This window comes from Parasteatoda tepidariorum, chromosome 1 (assembly GCF_043381705.1).
Source record: "Parasteatoda tepidariorum isolate YZ-2023 chromosome 1, CAS_Ptep_4.0, whole genome shotgun sequence".
Taxonomy (NCBI): domain Eukaryota; kingdom Metazoa; phylum Arthropoda; class Arachnida; order Araneae; family Theridiidae; genus Parasteatoda; species Parasteatoda tepidariorum.
This window is the reverse complement of record NC_092204.1, coordinates 30,991,307-31,010,517: the sequence shown is the minus strand read 5'-3', so window position 1 is coordinate 31,010,517 and position 19,211 is coordinate 30,991,307. Positions and strand designations below refer to the sequence as shown.

At 34.0% G+C, this 19,211-nt stretch overlaps 1 protein-coding gene across 1 annotated transcript in view; it reads right to left on the bottom strand.

The window, feature by feature from the left end:
- LOC107439577 (nose resistant to fluoxetine protein 6-like) overlaps positions 1 to 19,211 on the bottom strand; it is a 39,661-nt gene that overhangs the window by 11,341 nt on the left and 9,109 nt on the right. Inside the window, exons 3-7 of the mRNA XM_071185148.1 lie at positions 16,392 to 16,609; positions 11,765 to 11,879; positions 3,411 to 3,504; positions 1,230 to 1,330; positions 982 to 1,152 (exon numbers count right to left, since the gene is read on the bottom strand). Coding sequence (XP_071041249.1) covers positions 982 to 1,152; positions 1,230 to 1,330; positions 3,411 to 3,504; positions 11,765 to 11,879; positions 16,392 to 16,609 — 699 coding nt within the window. The remainder of the gene's footprint in view (positions 1 to 981; positions 1,153 to 1,229; positions 1,331 to 3,410; positions 3,505 to 11,764; positions 11,880 to 16,391; positions 16,610 to 19,211) is intronic.

Sequence of the window (19,211 nt, the reverse complement as noted above, 5' to 3'; positions counted from 1 at the left end):
TCAAATAACAAGTAGTAAGAAGACCAAGTGAAGGAACAGCTCTTACCAGTGAATGAACACCCAGTAAAGGAACACTTAATTTTGGTTATTTTTTAATGCTCTTTATGAATTTATAAGCCATACAAATATTTAAAAACAAGCCTATTCTTGAAATTACAACATATAAATATTTGTAAAATGTTAACTTTTTTTTGTATTCATGAATTGAAAATTAAAGTGTCAACATATTAACACATACTGTTCATTCACAGGGAAATCTATGCCCAGTAAAGGAATATGCCTGTTCCCTCACTGGTTAGAAGTTGTTTTTCGTATTTTAAACATGTTTTTGATGCGGAACATCATTTAAGGTACAGGAAAATTAAAGTTTATCTTTTATTTTCATTAACTTAAAAAAAAAACCTGTAAAGGAACACTTGTTCCTTCACTGGTTTTTCATCGTTTGGTGATCCAGTGAATAAACACCCCCTTATCTCGGTACTTTATTATGCTATGATGCCTAAAAAAAAATAAACGTAACTTCAATAACTATATTTTTAATTCTCTTTTTCACAGTGAGAAAAATAAAACTACTACATGCAATTAATTCCACTTCAAACATATAAATACAAACACTCATCTTATAATTTTTCAAAGAAACAAGGTGTTGCAGATATAATTACAAATTCAAAAATTTTTCCAGAGAAGTCTATTTGACCAGGTAATCCAAAATTGTTTGGCAGTAAGCTATTGTTACCAATCAATCTAAAGAAAAACTTTAAAATTCGTATTTTTAATCAATATGTATGAAATGTTCCTTCACTGGTTGGTTTACCCTATGCAGATTTTTGTGTCACGTTATCTTATTTTTTTCGCTTTACCTTTCCCCACTCCTATTATGTTCCTTTACTTTATTTATTTATTTTTTTTTGAAATGTATTTAGGATTTCTATCAATTAAATGATAAGCATTGAAAAGGATGAATGAGATTGAAATTTTTACCAAATGCTCGGTAACTAACAACAAGATATGAATGACTCCATATTATCCAAGTAATTGATAAAACTCGAAGACCATGGAACATGTGTAGAGTATCTGGATTCTTGTCGACCTTTAAAAGTCTAATGGTGTTTGTGTATGCAGAAAAGCATAATAATGCCTTTATTGCTGCGCCTGGAATTAAAAATAATATTAACGTGTTACTTAATGTGCTGATGATATATGAGTAATATATTTTTAAAAAAACTTACTCTTGTTCTTTGTTTGAAAATCATGCTTTGGTTTATTTCTGAAAATAATCTCCAATAAGGTTCCCAGTACCAGCAAGCAGATTAAAACGATGAATAATGCGCTGAAATAGATAAAATTGAAAGTTTAATCAGTTATTTTTTGTTTACATGACTTTAATAAAATTTTTGCAGTTTTAGGCTGATTTCCACAATATTTTCAATGCGCATTTCAAGGTATTGCGTACAACGGATCAGATTAAATAAAGATGCATTCATACCTCATGTGTAAGTGTCAAACGTGAAGATTGCTGATTAGAGGCGAATATGTATTGAAAAATTCTTTTTTTTTAATATTTTACTTTTTTTGTATAGTATCATTTAAATCAGTATGGATTTTTCTAGGTGGAGTAAAATTACTGTTTCAAAAAAAGAAATGAGGTCATGACGACATAACAAGTAAAATCTGAATTGCTGCGCATAAAATAATTCTGAGAAATTGTTTTAAATTAATGACGTATAAAAAAGGACTTAAGAAACTATGACAGGTAAATAAAAGTGCTCTAAAAGTTAGCGAACAGAAGCAAATAATTTTATATTATTCATTTCATCTTCCCTGTAAGTTCCTAAAAGTATTCAGCTAACACAAGCATACATAGAAAAGCAGTACAACGAGAATAACAATCATATAAAAGAAGCAGACAATTTGGTTCTTGCACTTCAAGAAGAAGAAGATTACGGATACCCACATATGTGACCTATGACGTCAACTCCAGCTGACGTCAACTCCAGCCGTTTTTTTGTTTTGTTTTTTACGTAAGAAAGTGTAAGGAATGTTTTCATGGAGGATCGATAGGAACAATACGAAACAGTGAAAGTAGAAAAAGATACGAAATCGCTACACATCGCTGAAGAGAATCCGACATCTATCATCTCTGCATCCTCTACACGATTCTTTTTTCTGGTTCACAGTCAAAGGGATACATACTAAAGGTTACCTGTCATACAGGCTGTGAAATGGATGCAATTTACAGATCAGTTACGCCACTGTCGCGAACCAATTACTTTTGGCTAGTGGTCTCAAATGACGGTCTTGAGCAGGCATTGTTGAACTTTTGTGGCCTTGACCAGGTCTGCAAACCCCTGTTCCTACCTCTGAGAACTGTTTTCACAGAGGACAACATATTTTTTTAAATCCTGAGGGCCCCTACTACAGGTAGTTTGTGATGGGCCAGCCTCCAGTTATCCAACTATCCTCCAATTCGTAGCATCGTCTAGACTATGACTGGCCATACTTACGATGGGTAAACAAAAAAACTCAAAAAACAAAAATTGGGCTAAGCTACGATACGTCAAAACGTTCTTTACAAGCTCCAGAGAGCAAATTAAGTACCTCTACACTGATGCGATCACAGTGCCACTACGCTACTACATCATTGGCGTGGCAAAGTAGTCTTCGAAGATAGTCTGATAACTTATTTGTGCAAAGGCAGTACTTATTTTGTTCTATTTTAATTTTTTAAAAAGCGTTCCTCTTTATTGTTTTTAACTATATATCTGCTTTCCTACTAAATTAGTCAGTTGACATTTAAGTCATTCAAAAATCAATTGTACGTTTGTAATTACAATGTATTTTACCATTTTATATTATCAAGTATGTATTGTTTGTTTTTATATACGCTGTGACTTCGTATGACCCATGTCATACCACTTTTCAGAGATATGTCTCTGTTTTGAACCAAATCTTTTTCCTCATTTTCTTTTCTCAATTATCTTTCCCGGCCTAATATTCCTCCAACTTGAGAAACATTTAGTTGTCGCTGGCTGCCAAATTCGCACAACAGAGTGGAATGTGATAGTCACCTATTGCAACCAATGCAAAAAAGCAACAGTTGTGCTCTGACTGACTACAAAGTGAAAATTAGGTTTAGTGTAATCTCGTAAACATAGCAAAGAGCTGGTATGACATGAGTATGCAAAAACTAATACAGCATCTACATGAAGGTATCGACCAAAGTGGTTATTATGTCGGAAAAAAGTTTAATCCTCTAAAGTCTAGACTGGTGTAATTTAATTTGTAATAAATAAATCAAATAATTTTTTGTGTTTCAAAAATGTAGGGAAGTTTAGTTTTTGGAGTCCCCTTGTATATCTTTTTCAGCAGAAAGTAAGCATGAAAACAATAAAAAGAAAAGTTATACTTACTAAATAAAAATCTCCATGGCTGTAAGTTCCAGTTCTTCTTTAATGTGACAATGTCGTACAATTAGTTGATTTTCACTCTTCATATACGCCGAAACTTAAATGAAATAATTTAAAATTTTAAATTATAAACGATTATATAGATAAAAGGGAAAAATTATATTTTATTTCTCCATAAATCTATAATATAAAAGGACCCGGACAGTATAACAATCCACTTTTAAAAAGTTTTCGGCTGAGTATTTTTGGAGGAAAAAATTTCAACAATGATACATTTGATGCAAAAATGTCAACTTTGGAAAAAGTTTGGTTGGCCATATATTGCTCAAACCTTAACGCTTTGTAGCTGAACTCAAGTAAGCTATTAACTTGTGCAGATGTGCGAACGATGTATTAACTTTTTGCATTCGATAGGTACCTCCCAGTCACCAATAATGAGGCATACTCAGAAATGCTAACTGCTCCAGATTTAACAAATATATTAGAAAACAGTAGAGAACAACAAACTAAAAGTTGCAGATTTTCGGTAAATTCTGACAAATTTTTCAAAGGATCAACACATAGACTTATAATATAGATAGACTACTCACGATACATTACATTCAGAAAGCAGCAATCTCATCACGTGACTCGTTTCCGGTTCGCGACTATCCAAAGCTTTTAAGACCCGCTCTCCTGTCAGGGGTGAAAGCGAGACGGAAAAGAGGAAAGGCTGGTAGTAAAACCTTTTCAGTAATAACTAGTTTTCGGGAGGAGCTAACTTAATCTTTTTAAAACTATTCAACAATATCTACTTTATCCCAGGAAAATAAGCAGTTTTATATATAGACTAAAATTATAAAAGAAATCTTGATAGTTACAGAAATTTTATTTTTCTCAACAAAAAAATGCTAAAATAAAATGTCTTTCGTACCAGTTTTTGAACTTTTCCGTCTCGCTTTATAAGGGCTTTCAGCCATGTCACCTGTTAGGCGAATTTTTTTTCCATTAGCCGGCGTGATTCTTGACTTCGTCACCGCGTGAAAGAATAGAGGGGAGAGGTTCTTTCTTCTTAGAATAGAAAAATTTTGCTTTCTTTTTCTTTCGCACTGTTGATGTCAAAACTGCAATCGCTTTCTCTCTACAAGTCTAGTTTCCCCATTCAGTCTAGTTTCTCTATTCGATAATATATTTCAGAATAAGTTTTCCTTAAAATTTACGCAAGTGATTACTAAGTGCCCCCCCTTCTTTGCTATCTAAGCGACAATGCAGTTATGTGTCGGTTAAATTACATACAGCGTAAGAGCTAGTTACACTTTAACCTTCTTACCCCTATTTTAACCTCCTTCATTTCAGAAGAGATCTTTTTCCCCCAAATGTTAAAATCTGGTCACTCAATTATTTTATCATTAGTTTTAATATTGAGGAAACATAACACAGGGCTGCCTTCAGTGGCGCATTTTGCTAAATATCTCATAGAATGGTAAACAATTAAAAATTAAAGCATTCAGAATTACAGTTAATTTCGCTAAAATTATCAAACCCTCAACAAAAAAGAATGAGGAAAGCACAACAATTACTGTGCTTTCTGCATAAGTTTTAAAATATTGGTATCGGATTAACCCTTTCGCGCCGAATGTCACAAATACGTGCCAGCATAATACCGTATCAATCAGGGTAAAAAGATAAAACTGGTAATCAAAGTATTCCTTTAGCAGTTTATTTGTGTGTGGTGTCATAATTGTTTGATTTATTTATTTCACCATTACTTTGTTCAAAATAAAACTATTTAGTTATACTTTGAAGTAACACTGATTTTATATATGATTAAACTAACACTAATTAAAGTAAAAGCAAAGTAAATCTGCCAAATTAGCAACGACTACATTTAAGTCGCCGTTTTTTTATTTAATTACAACTTCATTCTGATTTTGTACGAATGCTTTTCTTAATCACCCGTCCCCAAGGGGTTAAATAGTAAAACTTGTAGAATAAGGATCATTAGGCCTACTCTTTAAAAATTTTAACACGAGATAAAGGCAATGAAGTTGCATTTTATATCATACTTTTTTGATTTGTGGTGTTGGAAAAATTACTTAAATTGAAAAATACTGAACTAAGAATACCTTAAATGTCGTTACCACTAGAGAGTAATTTTTATATACTACAGAGTGTATACTATATAGCATTTTTTTTTAGAAACGCAGCAAGTTGGCATCTCTGAAAAACATGATCATCAAAATTTATCTATTTATTATTTTTAATTATCCAAAATGTATCTTATTAAGCCGTTTACAGCCATTTTCGCATCCATCTTGATGTTTTAACTTTAAGGTATTATTTTCTAGCATCTGGAATGCAAATCGGAGTGAAAGGAAAATTATATATTTTGCATTCCAGATTAAGATGCATCGCTGCAAAAATAAACAGCCATCTGTTCTGAAGAACATGAAGCTGGATGCTGGATATTGGGGTTATTTCGGCGTTTGGCGCGAAGCGCCACTAACCGATTCATCGATTCTGTTTTGTCGTATTCTAGGAGGTTCTAAATATCTTTGAAGTTGTAGTATGTTGTAACGACAAATCAAGTCCTTAAAGAAGTAAATCTTTAGTTTTGAAGTGAAAATCATCTTTGGAATGGGGAGATCCCCTAGAGTAGAGTTGTATGATAAAGTTAATAGTATTTTGATAGTATGCAGTCTGAGCATAAAAAGGCGGTAATTGGGCTGAAATTCGAATTATCACGGATTATATCAATATCGAACAACTTATTGAAATCTGATGCGGTGCATGTTTTTGCGGCGCTATAAAATTTTGTGGTCAATTTAGCTATAAAGCAATTGATATCATCAATGTTTAAGTCTTTTCTGAGTAATCTATTGCTAATCGCCATTGGGGCGCCAGTCATTGTGCGTAAAATTTTACCTTCAGTTGTAGATTGCTTCTTTTTTAGGTTGTTGCTTATAGTAGTGAGGGCTGGGCAAGCATGAAGAACAGAAACGAAGAAGTTTTCAATATGAATTTTTGAATCATTCACTTGTAGTGGTGTAGAAATTAACTTTAAATCAAATTTATTACACAAAGGATCATACTTTAGCCCTTTCGCGCATCATCATCATCATCGAAATATAACTGGGCGCCTGGGGCCGTTAGCGGCCTTTTTCCCATTCATCTTGTATTTAATCTTTAACCCCTTGGGGACGGGTGATTCAGAAATGCATTCGTACAAAATCAGAATCAAGTTGTAATTAAATAAAAAACGGTAACTTAAATGTAGTCGTTGCTGATTTGACAGACTTACTTTGCTTTTACTTTAATTATTGTTAGTTTAATCATATATAAAATCAATGTTTATTCAAAGTATAACTAAGTAGTTTTATTTTGAACAAAGTAATGGTGAATTAAATAAATCAAACAATTATAACTCCGCCCACAAATAAACTGCTAANTTATAATTTTTTGATTTATTTAATTCACCATTACTTTGTTCAAAATAAAACTATTTAGTTATACTTTGAATTAACATTGATTATATATATGATTAAACTAACAATAATTAAAGTAAAAGCAAAGTAAGTCTGTCAAATTAGCAACGACTACTTTTAAGTTACCGTTTTTTATTTAATTACAACTTGATTCTGATTTTGTACGAATGCTTTTCTGAATCACCCGTCCCCAAGTGGTTAATGTCTATCCCTTCAACGTTGATGAATGAACTAATAGCTGTAATAAGCTGTTGCAGATGCCTGGTTCATACTTGCCAACTCTTCCAGTTTTCCCTCAAGATTTTATTTTCATACTAGGGCGCTAATCCTCTTGTTCGCTGCCGCTCACCAACGCCGATGATTGCTTCTTGGCAGAAAACAGTTTTTCTACTAAAGTTAAAATTATTCACTTAACATATAGTACTAAAAGAAATTATGTTTGCTAACGCTTGTGCCCCCACTCCCCACATCCAAACATTACTATCTATTAGTATTACAAATATTTAGATCTATCAGTGAACATAAGTAACTTTTCTAAGCAATATTTTTTTTAAATAACATTTATATTATAACACTATATTGTTCCAACAAATTTGATGAGTTCACTCCCTTAATTTAATCCCGTAATACTTTCGCTTACCAAACGGGCGGATATATTAAGTACTATTTTTGCTTGTATCTCCTTGTGCATGAAGCTGAGCGTTAAGTACTAAATCATTTAACATATCTCTTTAACTGTAATTAATAACAGTATATTAATATAGCGGAGGCCAACATGTGCCAAAATACAACGCTACCTATAATTTGTTTTTTATCTTATTTTATTTTTTATTATTTTATTATTGTACCACTTAATGGCAACTTCTATAGTTTTTAGTTTTTCTTCTCTGATGTGAAATAAATATATAGTTCTTTTTCCTGGTGTTTTCTAGTACGTCAATTTTTATCCATTTACACGTAAATACAAGAGAGGGTAAGTTAATTTTCCCTTACCCTTCAATTAATGTCATTCGCACTAAAATAATAATTGCAAAACGGTTAATAAGATTAAACCATCTTTCTGAGTAACTTCATCTTAAAATGTAGCACGGAATTACATTATAATTATAATAAAACTACAATTCTCTTTGTTTTAAACTCTTGAATTAAAAGCGTAATAATACCAGTACAGGAAAATACCTTGAAATTAGGGATACAAAAATATATAGAGAGAAACAATACCTTTATGACTTTTATGCTGATGACTACCAAAATAATATGGAAATGAATGAGGAAAAACTGGATCCTACCACGTGATTTTCCGGTCAATAAAAATGCACGGACAACGATGGAAAACCTTGAGACCATCATTAGATTTTTATATATAGCAAGATTTAATGTGGTGCACAAATTTAAGGATCATATTTTATTAGTCATTAAATAAATACACTTTAAAATTATTTTAACTACCATTACATTTAAAAGTAATAATTGCTTGCTAAATTTTTACAAACACATACATAAAATCTGATTATCCCTTGGGACGTTGAGGAGTAAGGTTGTGTTGTGACCAAGCTCCCGTGTTACTATGTCTTCATACCACAGATTCGGCAGCGGCAGCAAACGAATGTTTAAGCAAAAGCCGCTTCCCATCTCAGATCATGATGAGATCAGAAAGGATTGCTAAGCAGCTGCTGATAAAAAAGCAACTCATGACAACATAGATAAGATGATCAACTTCTGCAGAAATGCCAAAGAAGAGTACAAAGGATACTGCAAAAGATTTGGCGAAAACTTCGAGATTCTCTACGAAAACAAATTCTAAATGGAATATTTACTCGAACGCTACCAGATGATTAAAGAGCAATGGAACGAGAAGGAATCAACTATGCCTGAGAAAGCTGAAAAGAAAGAAACTACTATCATTGAGACTGAAACTCCCCAGAAACCTGAACCTTCTTCGACGCCGGTAGAAAAGATGGATATCCCAAAAGCTGAAATTACTGATACAACACCCAGCATAGAGACAACAGACTCCTACAGATATGGATATAATTGAAACTCTGGGCTGTCCCGAAAAGAAGAAAAAGCTAAGGAAAAAGGAGCTCAAAATATGCGTCAACACGGTGATGCATGTCGACTGAGACGGGAAAGGAAACCACCCAGACCCAGGATTAGCTCTCGCAACTCCAGCGGCACCGGCAGAGAGAGAGGAGAAAACCGAAGCTTCGGTGAAGGCTGACCCTCCCGTTCCAACCACATCTACAGACTCCTCACCGAGTAAAAAGCTTAAGACCCTAATTAGAGGACTGAATATCGACACCGATTCTCAAGAATTGGAAAAATATTCTCAAAACTTTGGCTTTTTTTCCCTGAAAAAATAGTTCAACTCAAGAGAAGGAGTGAGCAGGAGCTTATGCCTCTCCCACTGTTTCTGATCATCCAATCAGATTCCAGCACGAGCAGAAACATTTTTAACATCAACTCAATGCTAGAGAAGCCAGTTAAGATCGAGCGTTTCCGAGGGGGACGCTATCAGATTCAGTGCTACCTGTGCCAACAATTCGGACATACTCAACGAAGCTGCCCCACATCCGATCCTGCCAGCATGACATGCGCCGGCGCACATGTCTCTAGTTCCTTTGTACGAAACCAAGAACAATCCTGGCGACCTGCGTCAACTGTAACGGTGAGCAGTCAGCCTGTTTTACTGGCTGTGGTGCAAGACCCAGGAAACTGCTGAAAGATAGAAAGACCCATCCCAAGAAAACCACAGATACTGCCAGTCATTTTTACGGCTATTCAAGGAGATGAAGGAACTGCTAGACGATGAAGAGCTTGTTAAACTGCTTCGTTCTCTTCTCCCAGAGACCCAGAACTACACGTGGCTTTCCACTACATCCAAGATCTCATCTTTCCTGACTTCCACAGTTTCACACTGTGTATTACTTATCTTTTCATTTTATTCCACTATAGGCACACATGACTTATAGCATCAGACTATCCAGAATCGACGTATCGTATAGTGGTGCTTCACGCTAAAAGCCGAGATAACCCTAATATCCGGCATCCTACATAAAATCTCAACCTCATTGGTTTTACTCTACCACTAGGAAACATTATTTTGAAAAGCATTTAAAGTTGGAAAGTAAGCTAGGGGATGAATTTTTTCGACCGAGTTTGGCATCAGGGTCTCATCTTCAAGCTCATTCAACTGAAATTCCCAACTGGTATCATTAAAATAATACAGGCCTACTTACATAATAGAACCTTTCAAGTTAATTTTAAAAATATGAAATCAACAAACAGAAAAATAACAGCAGGAGTACCTCAAGGAAGCATCCTTGGGTCCATACTATTCATATTATTTACCTACGACTTTCCCATCGACAGACAAGACTTTAACAGCATCACAGCACTTTTCGCAGATGATACAGGAATTGTCGTGAAGTCCAAAAATCCCAACATTGCCTTACAAAAACTCCAAGAAAAGATCACAGAAATAGAAACCTGGTGCCTAGACTGGAAGTTTAAAGTAAACGGCCAAAAATCGAAACTACTAATCATTCAACATAAAAGAAAAACGATCCTCCCTAAAAATCAAGTTGTACTCTTTAACGAAACGATACCCATAGTCAAAACAGCAAAATATCTTGGTCTGGTCATAAACAGCAAATTTAATTGGAAAGATCACGTCAAAACAGTCATCAACAAAGCACAAACAGCCTGCCACAGATTACAAATCCTTCTTCAGAACCCTAAAATGGAACTCAGACTTAAACGTTTACTTTACATCTCGATGATCCGTCCCATCCTGACTTATGCATCTCCAGCTTGGTGCAACATCTCTACATCACTCCTTAAAAAACTCAAAATATGCCAGAACAAAATCCTCAGGAAAATAACAAAAGCAAGATGGTTTATCCGCAATAAAAACATACATAGCGACCTCAACATAGATTTTTTAGATCATCACATTGCAAAGCAAAACTTCAGATTTTTTGAAAAGACCATATATTGTGACACCGCAGGATTCAACGAAATTTTTACGTTCGAAAACTTAAGAGAAGACATAAACCTCAGGCCGATTGCAGCTCATTTTTGTAGTGACATAATTTTAACTAAAATACAAAATATTTGATTTCCTTTTATTCCAATTACCAGAAAGAACCACCTTAAAGATTAAATACAAGATGAATGGGAAAAAGGCCGCTAACGGCCCCAGGCGCCCAGTTATATTTCGATGATGATGATGATGGTGATGAATTTATTTTACCTTTTTATCTTATTTCATGATGTATGGGATACGAGGCTTCTGCGCGGCCCTGGCGCCCAAGTTTTTGTAAATAATGGAAGAAAGAAAGAAAGTTGATGAATTATCTCAGTAAATGTTACTGAACCCCAGCTTTTCCCACTCAGACGAATTAGTTAGAGTTCCCCGCGGGGATGACGCTAAGATTTCTACCACATATAAATATGAGTAATTGATGAATCATTAATTATAATTTTTCAAAAATGATAAGAGTAATGTACGAAAATACATAACTGATTTAAATAATATACTATTACACTGTTTATAACATCACTTTTTTACGTTATTGACAATTAATATTTTGGGTGTCTTTGGATTAAGACGATTGCTGTTTCTTATTATCATGTTGACACCTTTTTGACTACATGTGAAAATTAATTTAGTAGTAAAGTTACGTTGCAGGTATGCAAACTTTTTCTACAAGTTAGACTAAACAATGTTGAATCAATGCAAGTTAAAAACGCCGATATTTTATTTTTAAAGTTACTGTTTCTTTTTTTTCTTTTAAAAGGAATTTCTTTTTTGGTAAATTACGGTATGCCCTATTTCGTTATTAAATAATTAAATAAAAAAAGCATACAGAAATAACTTATTTTACAAACCGCTAGAAATCAAGCCTCTTACGTCTTCTTTTGAACAAGTTGAAGGGAGACAGGCATTTAAGCGTACTTGAGCAGCATAGAGATAATTAGCCATTTTTGCGAAGGTATCAGTCAACTAGAATAGTTAAAAAAAATAAACATGGAATTTTTTAAGATCTTTTCTCTAAATCTTTTAAAAAAATATTATAAATAGACTAGGAGGAAAAACTGTTTATAACGTGTGCAGAGGTGCCATCTGCTCCGGACGCGCCATAATTATTTATTAAACAGTAAACAACTACAAATTAAATTGTGCAAATATTCTAATATTGTGACTAATTTGGCTTACTTTTTGAACAGTGTAGCAAGACTTAACTGTTCTTAACTTGACATAAGGTGGAACAAAGTACCTGCTCGCGAAGCAAGCATCTCACTTCTTCATCTGTTACGCTTCCCTTAAGGCAACGGTGATTTTTGACTTTTAAAAGTTTGTAGAAGATTTCCACAGAAAGGCAGCGGACGTCATGGGTAAGTAGGGCTTGGTGGGAGATCTCTGTGTCTATTTCTCGTCAGGTAGTAGAGATCTGAGGAGTGATACTAGATCCGGATCTAGAAATAACTGCCATAATTCCTTCAAGATCAGCAAGAATCTGGTGGCTGAGTTGGTGGTTTTTTCTGGCTCGGCTTGATTTCCTCTTGGCTTTCTTTTCAGTCTTGCAACGCAGCCTGAAAAACAGGCCGGGTGCTCACAAGAGCAGTTGATGCATTTTGCCGGCTCGCATATCGGTTTTGTACATGAGTACGTGAAAGTCTCATTTGGGGGGAAGTCTCATCTGTAGCCGGGGCTGGAGTTGGAGTTTCTCGCTGTATAGTTGTTGTGGTGGAGCCGTTATCCTTTTCTGGTTCGATAGTGGGAATCTTTTTCTTTTTGCGGTTCTTGGTCGGAGACTCTTTTAACTCGGATTCTGACTCCTTCTGTTGTTTGGTATCTGGATCTGGCTCGTGATTTGTCTCTATGTTGACAGGATCAATCGCTATATCAGGAGTAGTCTCCATAATCTCAGGATTATCCTCTGGAATTGGCTCCTCGAAGTTTTTAGAAGTTTCAACTGGTGTTATTGCATTTTTCAAAGCATTTAATTCTTCTATGGTGTAAGTGGCTTTGAACTCTGCATGTGTTTCCTTGGTGAGGCATTTATCTTTACATTCTTGTTCCTACATCTTATTATATTCATCTGATATGTCTTTCTAACTTGAGAGTGAAATCTGAATTGACTGGATTGTTCTGAAACCTCAAGGCGATAGTCCTCATCTCCTTCCTTGGTGCAGCATGATCGATGCTCTTTGTTGTTTCGCGAACTGGTCGGAAAACCTTCCACCGCAGCCGAATCGGTCACAACACTGCCTTACTCAGTGATATCTAATGCTCGAATCGGTGGTGGTTGACTTAACTGTAACAAATTGTATAAGCCTTCGAATAATTTAGAAATAATGGTGGATAAAAACCTTATTAATTGAATTTATTAAACCAAGATCACGCATTAATAAACTACCACTCGAAAATATTTATTTGCTGTCCGGAGCAAGTTGACATCTCTGCATATGGCTGCATATAGAATGCTCAAGCATTTAAGAAATATATANTATATATATATATATATATATATATATATATATAACACTAGTAAAAAGATCTTGCACTCTTTTTAGTCAGTAAATAATAAAGAAAGAAAGAAAAATTTAATTACTCTTATAACTTTTGAACGGATGGTTGAATTTTTATTCTGTAAAATGTTACTGCGATATCTTTAAAAAAATCTCCTAAATTATGTATAGCAGTTGACTGTAATCTTGACGGAATGCGTTAATTTTGACAGAAATACGCATTTTTCTGAAGTAACATGACTTTTTCTCAATCAAATTAGGATTTATCACCCTCAAAATAAGAGGATTTGAGAAAGTTTTAAAAAGTTGGTATTAACAGTTTAACCACTATAAATCGCTCAAATTTGGATTAATATTATTACACTAATATTATACTAATTTGTCAAATTTTTCCTCATAGCTTTAAATTGATTTGGTAAATTATAATATTTCTGATGCTAAAATTTATAAACTCTAGGCCCAAAGACAAAAATGTAATCTGGTGAGGCATTTGGAGATAATAAACTTTATTAATTAATTTGTTAATTATAGAAAAACATTTTTGAATTGTTAGGCAGACTTTTTCATTTTTTTAAAAAAAATTTCTAGTTGTAGCCATGCCTTTGTTTCAATACATTATTTTTTATTTATGTAAACTTATTTTCCGCGCCACTTCATCCCAATGATTAAAAAGTTCGTATGCAAAGTCACTTTACTAGCTTTTTATTGGTGGGCTTTTAAAGTGGTGGCAAAATTACAAAAAATTCTGAAAGCTTTCGTTTCTAAATGTCTACCACTCTATAAAATATTTTGTAAAAAGTTTTTTAGTCGGCAAGCCTGGTTAGGTTTATAAACTTTACATATGCAAAATTTTAAGTAATTTTCCACCNTCAAAATGTTTTTTAATTCAACTTGTAAATACTTCATGATGAATGGGTTAGGGGCCGCTGCGCGGCCCAGGCACCCAGTTTTAGTTAAATAAAGAGAAAAGAGAAATTTTAAGTAATTTTCCACCACTATATATAGAAAACTCAAAGTATCATATGGAATGCAATTTTTACCTCCAGAGGAGGCGAGGCAGTCTGCAACAAAACCATCTTCTCTCTCTTAAATTTGTTTGTTTAATCTCGCTACTTTATTTTAATTTTCTCTCAGTAAATGATACTGAAGCCCAACTATCCCCCTTCAATTGCATTTCGGCGATTTATTATTCATTCCCACTCAGATGAATTTGTTAGAGCCCCTCGCGGGGCTGATGCTAAGATAACCACCACATGTGAGTATGAATAAAGCAGAGTTGGCAGCTGATCAGCTCTCTGAAAAATTTCACTGAATAGGTAGCGAATTAAATAGTAAAACTTGTTTAACCCTTTCGCGCCGACTGTCACAAATACGTGACAGCATGAAACCGTATCAACCAGGGTAAAAAGATAAAGCTGGTAATCAAAGTAATTCTTTAGCACAGTTTATTTGTGGGCGGAGTTATAATTGTTTGATTTATTTTATTCACCGTTACTTTGTTTAAAATAAAACTATTTAGTTATACTTTGAATTAACATTGATTATATGTATGATAAAACTAACAATAATTAAGATAAAAGCAAAGTAAGTCTGTCAAATTAGAAACGACTACATTTAAGTTACCGTTTTTTATTTAATTACATCCTGATTCTGATTTTGTACGAATGCTTTTCTGAATCACCCGTCCCCAAGGGGTTAACAAGGATAGTTACTTCTTCTTTTTGTAAGAGTAACCATTAGACTTGATATAACAATTAGAATTTTTGATGTGTAATGGTGAAAAAATTACTTCATATGCAAAATAGTAAGCTAACAATAACTTCCATTTCGTTAACACTAGAAAATATTTTTTAACAAAGCAGAGCATGCTGGCATCTCTTCTGCAGTTACCTCGTAGTGGTACTTTTAAACAGTGAGAGTTATTATTCTTATTCTGCACTTTTTATTTTTTAATTCGCTACCAATTAACCCTTTGCACTCGAAGTTCTTTCAACTATTAAAAAAATGGAAGCAACCACTAATATTTTGAAAGAATTTTTGCAATCTTACCTTGTAAAATCCAAGGATCACTGAATGAAGTGGTAACTAAACATTAAGATGAAAAAATTTTCACAATTAGAGTGGTGGGTAATTTACAGGTGACGGTGGAAAGGAACGCGGAAAGCGGAACAGTTGGCAACTCTGCATTGATTCCTAAAATTTAGATATGCCCTTATTTTTAAAGAATTTTCATACATAACTGGTACATAATTATCTTCATTCAATTGACATTTCCTTTTCCTTAAATTATGTGTTTTAGTTTTAAAATATTCTTTCAACCATCTTCATTGCTTATAGCTTAACAGATTCATTTAAATATATTTAAATTCTGGAAAATTCGTAATCAGAGGATTTAGTGTTTAGAAATAAATGCTAATGAAATATTTAAAAGCTGTATATGAATTTCAAATGTTAACAAAAGTAAGATCAATTTCTCTACTTAGCTGCCAACAGTCAAAATTTTTCTTATTAAAAATATTAAGATTATTTGATTAAATGTTGTATAAATGGCTTTTAAGAGTTGGCTGAATTTTAACGTAGAATCCAATTTTAATTTATTATTCTCTACCACGAGGAAAACACATTTTCGAAAAGCATAAATCAGGGACTAAAAATGTAGAATGTGGTAGAAACTCAATTAATTTTTATTCATTTGTTATCTTTTTAATTACTCAATCATAACTAATACTACGACGTACATTTTTAATTATTAATATTCAAAACAATAACATTATTTGCTTTTATTTTCCCTAGTAAACAGAAATAAATATGCTTTCTAAATTTAATTTTTTCCCCCAAAATTTTGAAGTTTATTAGCCCCCACTTTTTGAATTTTCGGTTGCAGTAGCAACCATGGTAAAAGTAGGTATGTATGAAATGATATCGGGATTAACCAATCATATGTTACGTTAAACAAAGACTCGTTTAAAGATAGGCTATTTACTGTGCCAGGCTCAAACAGTGTATCAATAATTTCTATTGGCTTTTCTGCTGGTGACATCATCTTTCTCTCCGGCAATGTTGGAACGAAATCAATATCGCAAAACTGTCCTTTAAATTTTCCACTTGGAGATTCTATATCAAGACAAGTCTCGAAATCACCAAACGCCGTGGGATTTCCACCAAACACCCCATTTGCTATTTTTCCAGATGAATCGAACACTAAAATTAAAAACAAAAATAAGTAAACAGTGGTAATGCAAAGTTGTTATTTTTTTTCAAATAAAAACGCAGAAAAGAATGTAGGGTTGAAAACTACAGCTTTTTGGAAAATATTTTATAAAATAGTAGACAATTAAAAACACAAGCGCTTAAAATTTTACGTAATTTTGTCAACATTTTAAAAGCCTCACCACGCGCGAGACCTGCCAACTTTCATTCTTTCGGAGGAAGTATTTCCCAAGTGGTTGTAAAAAACTATTTGAAATGCACTTGTAGATAAAATTAACTTTTCTCAAGTTCTATGGTTCACACTAATTTTCGTTTTTATTACTGACTCTTATATCTGTGATTGGTTTAATTGCATTTAGTGGCAATCAAAATCACATTAAATTAAATTTATAAATACAAGAATTGAAAAAAAATTTATTACTTAATACTACAGACAATCCTTAGTTGCTGGTTGTTAAGCCGTGCGAGAGCCGGAAGTAGCCAGCATCTCATATAAACTTTTGAATCATTTGAATGTTGAGGTGTTGGAAAAAACTTAAAATCAAACTTACAAAGTAAAGAATAATACATTAAAACATAAAATGAACTGCCACTAGAAAACATTTTCCTAAAATGTGAGGAAGTTGGCAGCCATGAGAATATATTTTCCAACGTTTTTTTCTGGCGCAATGGGTCCAATAGATGTGACAGTCTTGCTCTAAGAAAACATATAATTCTAAAAAATAATTTTTCATATAAACTTAATTACAGTATTAAAAAGGCTTCCTATGATTTTTACCTTGTTAGCAATATGCCTTTAAAGATAAAAATAAAACTTAACGCTGTTGCTTCCAATACATAAATATAAACATAAATTTATTACCTGGGAGCCTGAGGCCATAATCGGCCTTTCCCCTGTCATCATAAAATTTACCATTAAGGTAGTACAATGAAGTAATGAAAATATTTAAATATGTAATGGGAAGAGCTCACTTGATCTGTGTAATGTGAAAGTCTAAAAACAGTCTCTAAAGCTTAAAGTTGAAAAACGTCACAACGTCAACGGTAAGAATAATTTGAACTTGAACTGGTGTTTCTTACAGAGTGCCTGCCTGTCCGCGAAGCGGACAATTGACTCTTTCATATGAACTTGAGCCCGTGGGCGCCTGTAATGTTGACAATGGGAATACAATAATATTGCCGGAAAAAGAATAAGATCTTTTATTTACAAAAATAAAAACTGGTAGCATAATTATTTCATGTTATCTTGGTGAAGCATATCTGGTGCTGGATATATGTGTGATCTCGGCATTTGGCATGAAGAGCCACCAACAGATTCATCTTTACTTGTTTATCATTGTTTTATACACAAGAAAAGCTCGACACAAACAACAAAGCACCACACTTTACGACGACATGAACTGTATTTATTAAGAAAAGAGAAGTAAAAATGTATATGCATTTTAATAGCGCCATTTATTATTAAGTAGCAAGACGCTAACAATCATGTACTAACAAATCATGAAGATTAACAAACTTATGCTTAAGTGGGGAAGCATACCCAGGGATGCCAAATGCTGCTTTTCCAGTAAAAGATCTTAAAAAGTGGTATCGATTAAGGATTTAAAACTTATAACAATTTCCTCTATTTTGCTTTTACTATAAAAGGCTCACCACGAGATAAGATTGTTGTTGTTGTAGTTCAATTACGTCGCACTAGAGCTGCACAATGGGCTGTTGGCGACGGTCTGGGAAACATCCCTGAGGATGATCCGAAGACATGCCATCACAATTTTGATCCTCTGCGGAGGGGATGGCACCCCCGCTTCGGTAGCCCGACGACCTGCGCGCGAAGTCGAGCACTTTACGGTAGCACAGTTTAACGAGGACCAATACCGCACACCCTCGATCCCTACGCAGACTGATCCAAGTGGTCACCCACCCGCACACTGACCGCAGCCAGTGATGCTTGACTTCGGTGATCTGGTGGGAACTGTGTCTTAACGATCAGTCCACTGCGGGACCCACGAGATAAGAACCACAAAGTGTTGTTTCGTATAAGCTTTTGAATAGTTTGTATGCCTAACGTGTTTAGTCACAGACCGTAATATACAATAAAATCTCTCTAGAGCGACCACTCTCTGTTTCACAGTAAAATGCTCGTTAATGGAGAGAGGTCATTCTTAGGGGTTACCTGCATTTTTAAGGTTTATTTGAAGTCGACTTCAAAAACAACCTTAAACAATCAATCTCCCAAGCTTTATAATCACAATGTATACAGTTGTTTTGAGGTTGACATGAATTTACCTCAGAGCAAAAAGCCTTGAGAGCTACTTTTTGAGAATATTTTTTGTGCAAAACATAACCTCATTTTTTCTACCTCAAATATAACACCTGTCAACGTTAAATCAACCTCAAAAACATCTTCTTGTCTATATATACACAGAAGAGCAATTACATTATGACACCCTCCATCTATAGCAATGGGCTCGCCCAGGTTTTCATAGTTTCTCGCCCAGGAACAATGTTTTCATGGGGCACATTAGGACCCATAATCCTCATAGAACAATCCCTGACGTCTGTAAGCTACTTTTTGATGATTAGTACTCAGGTT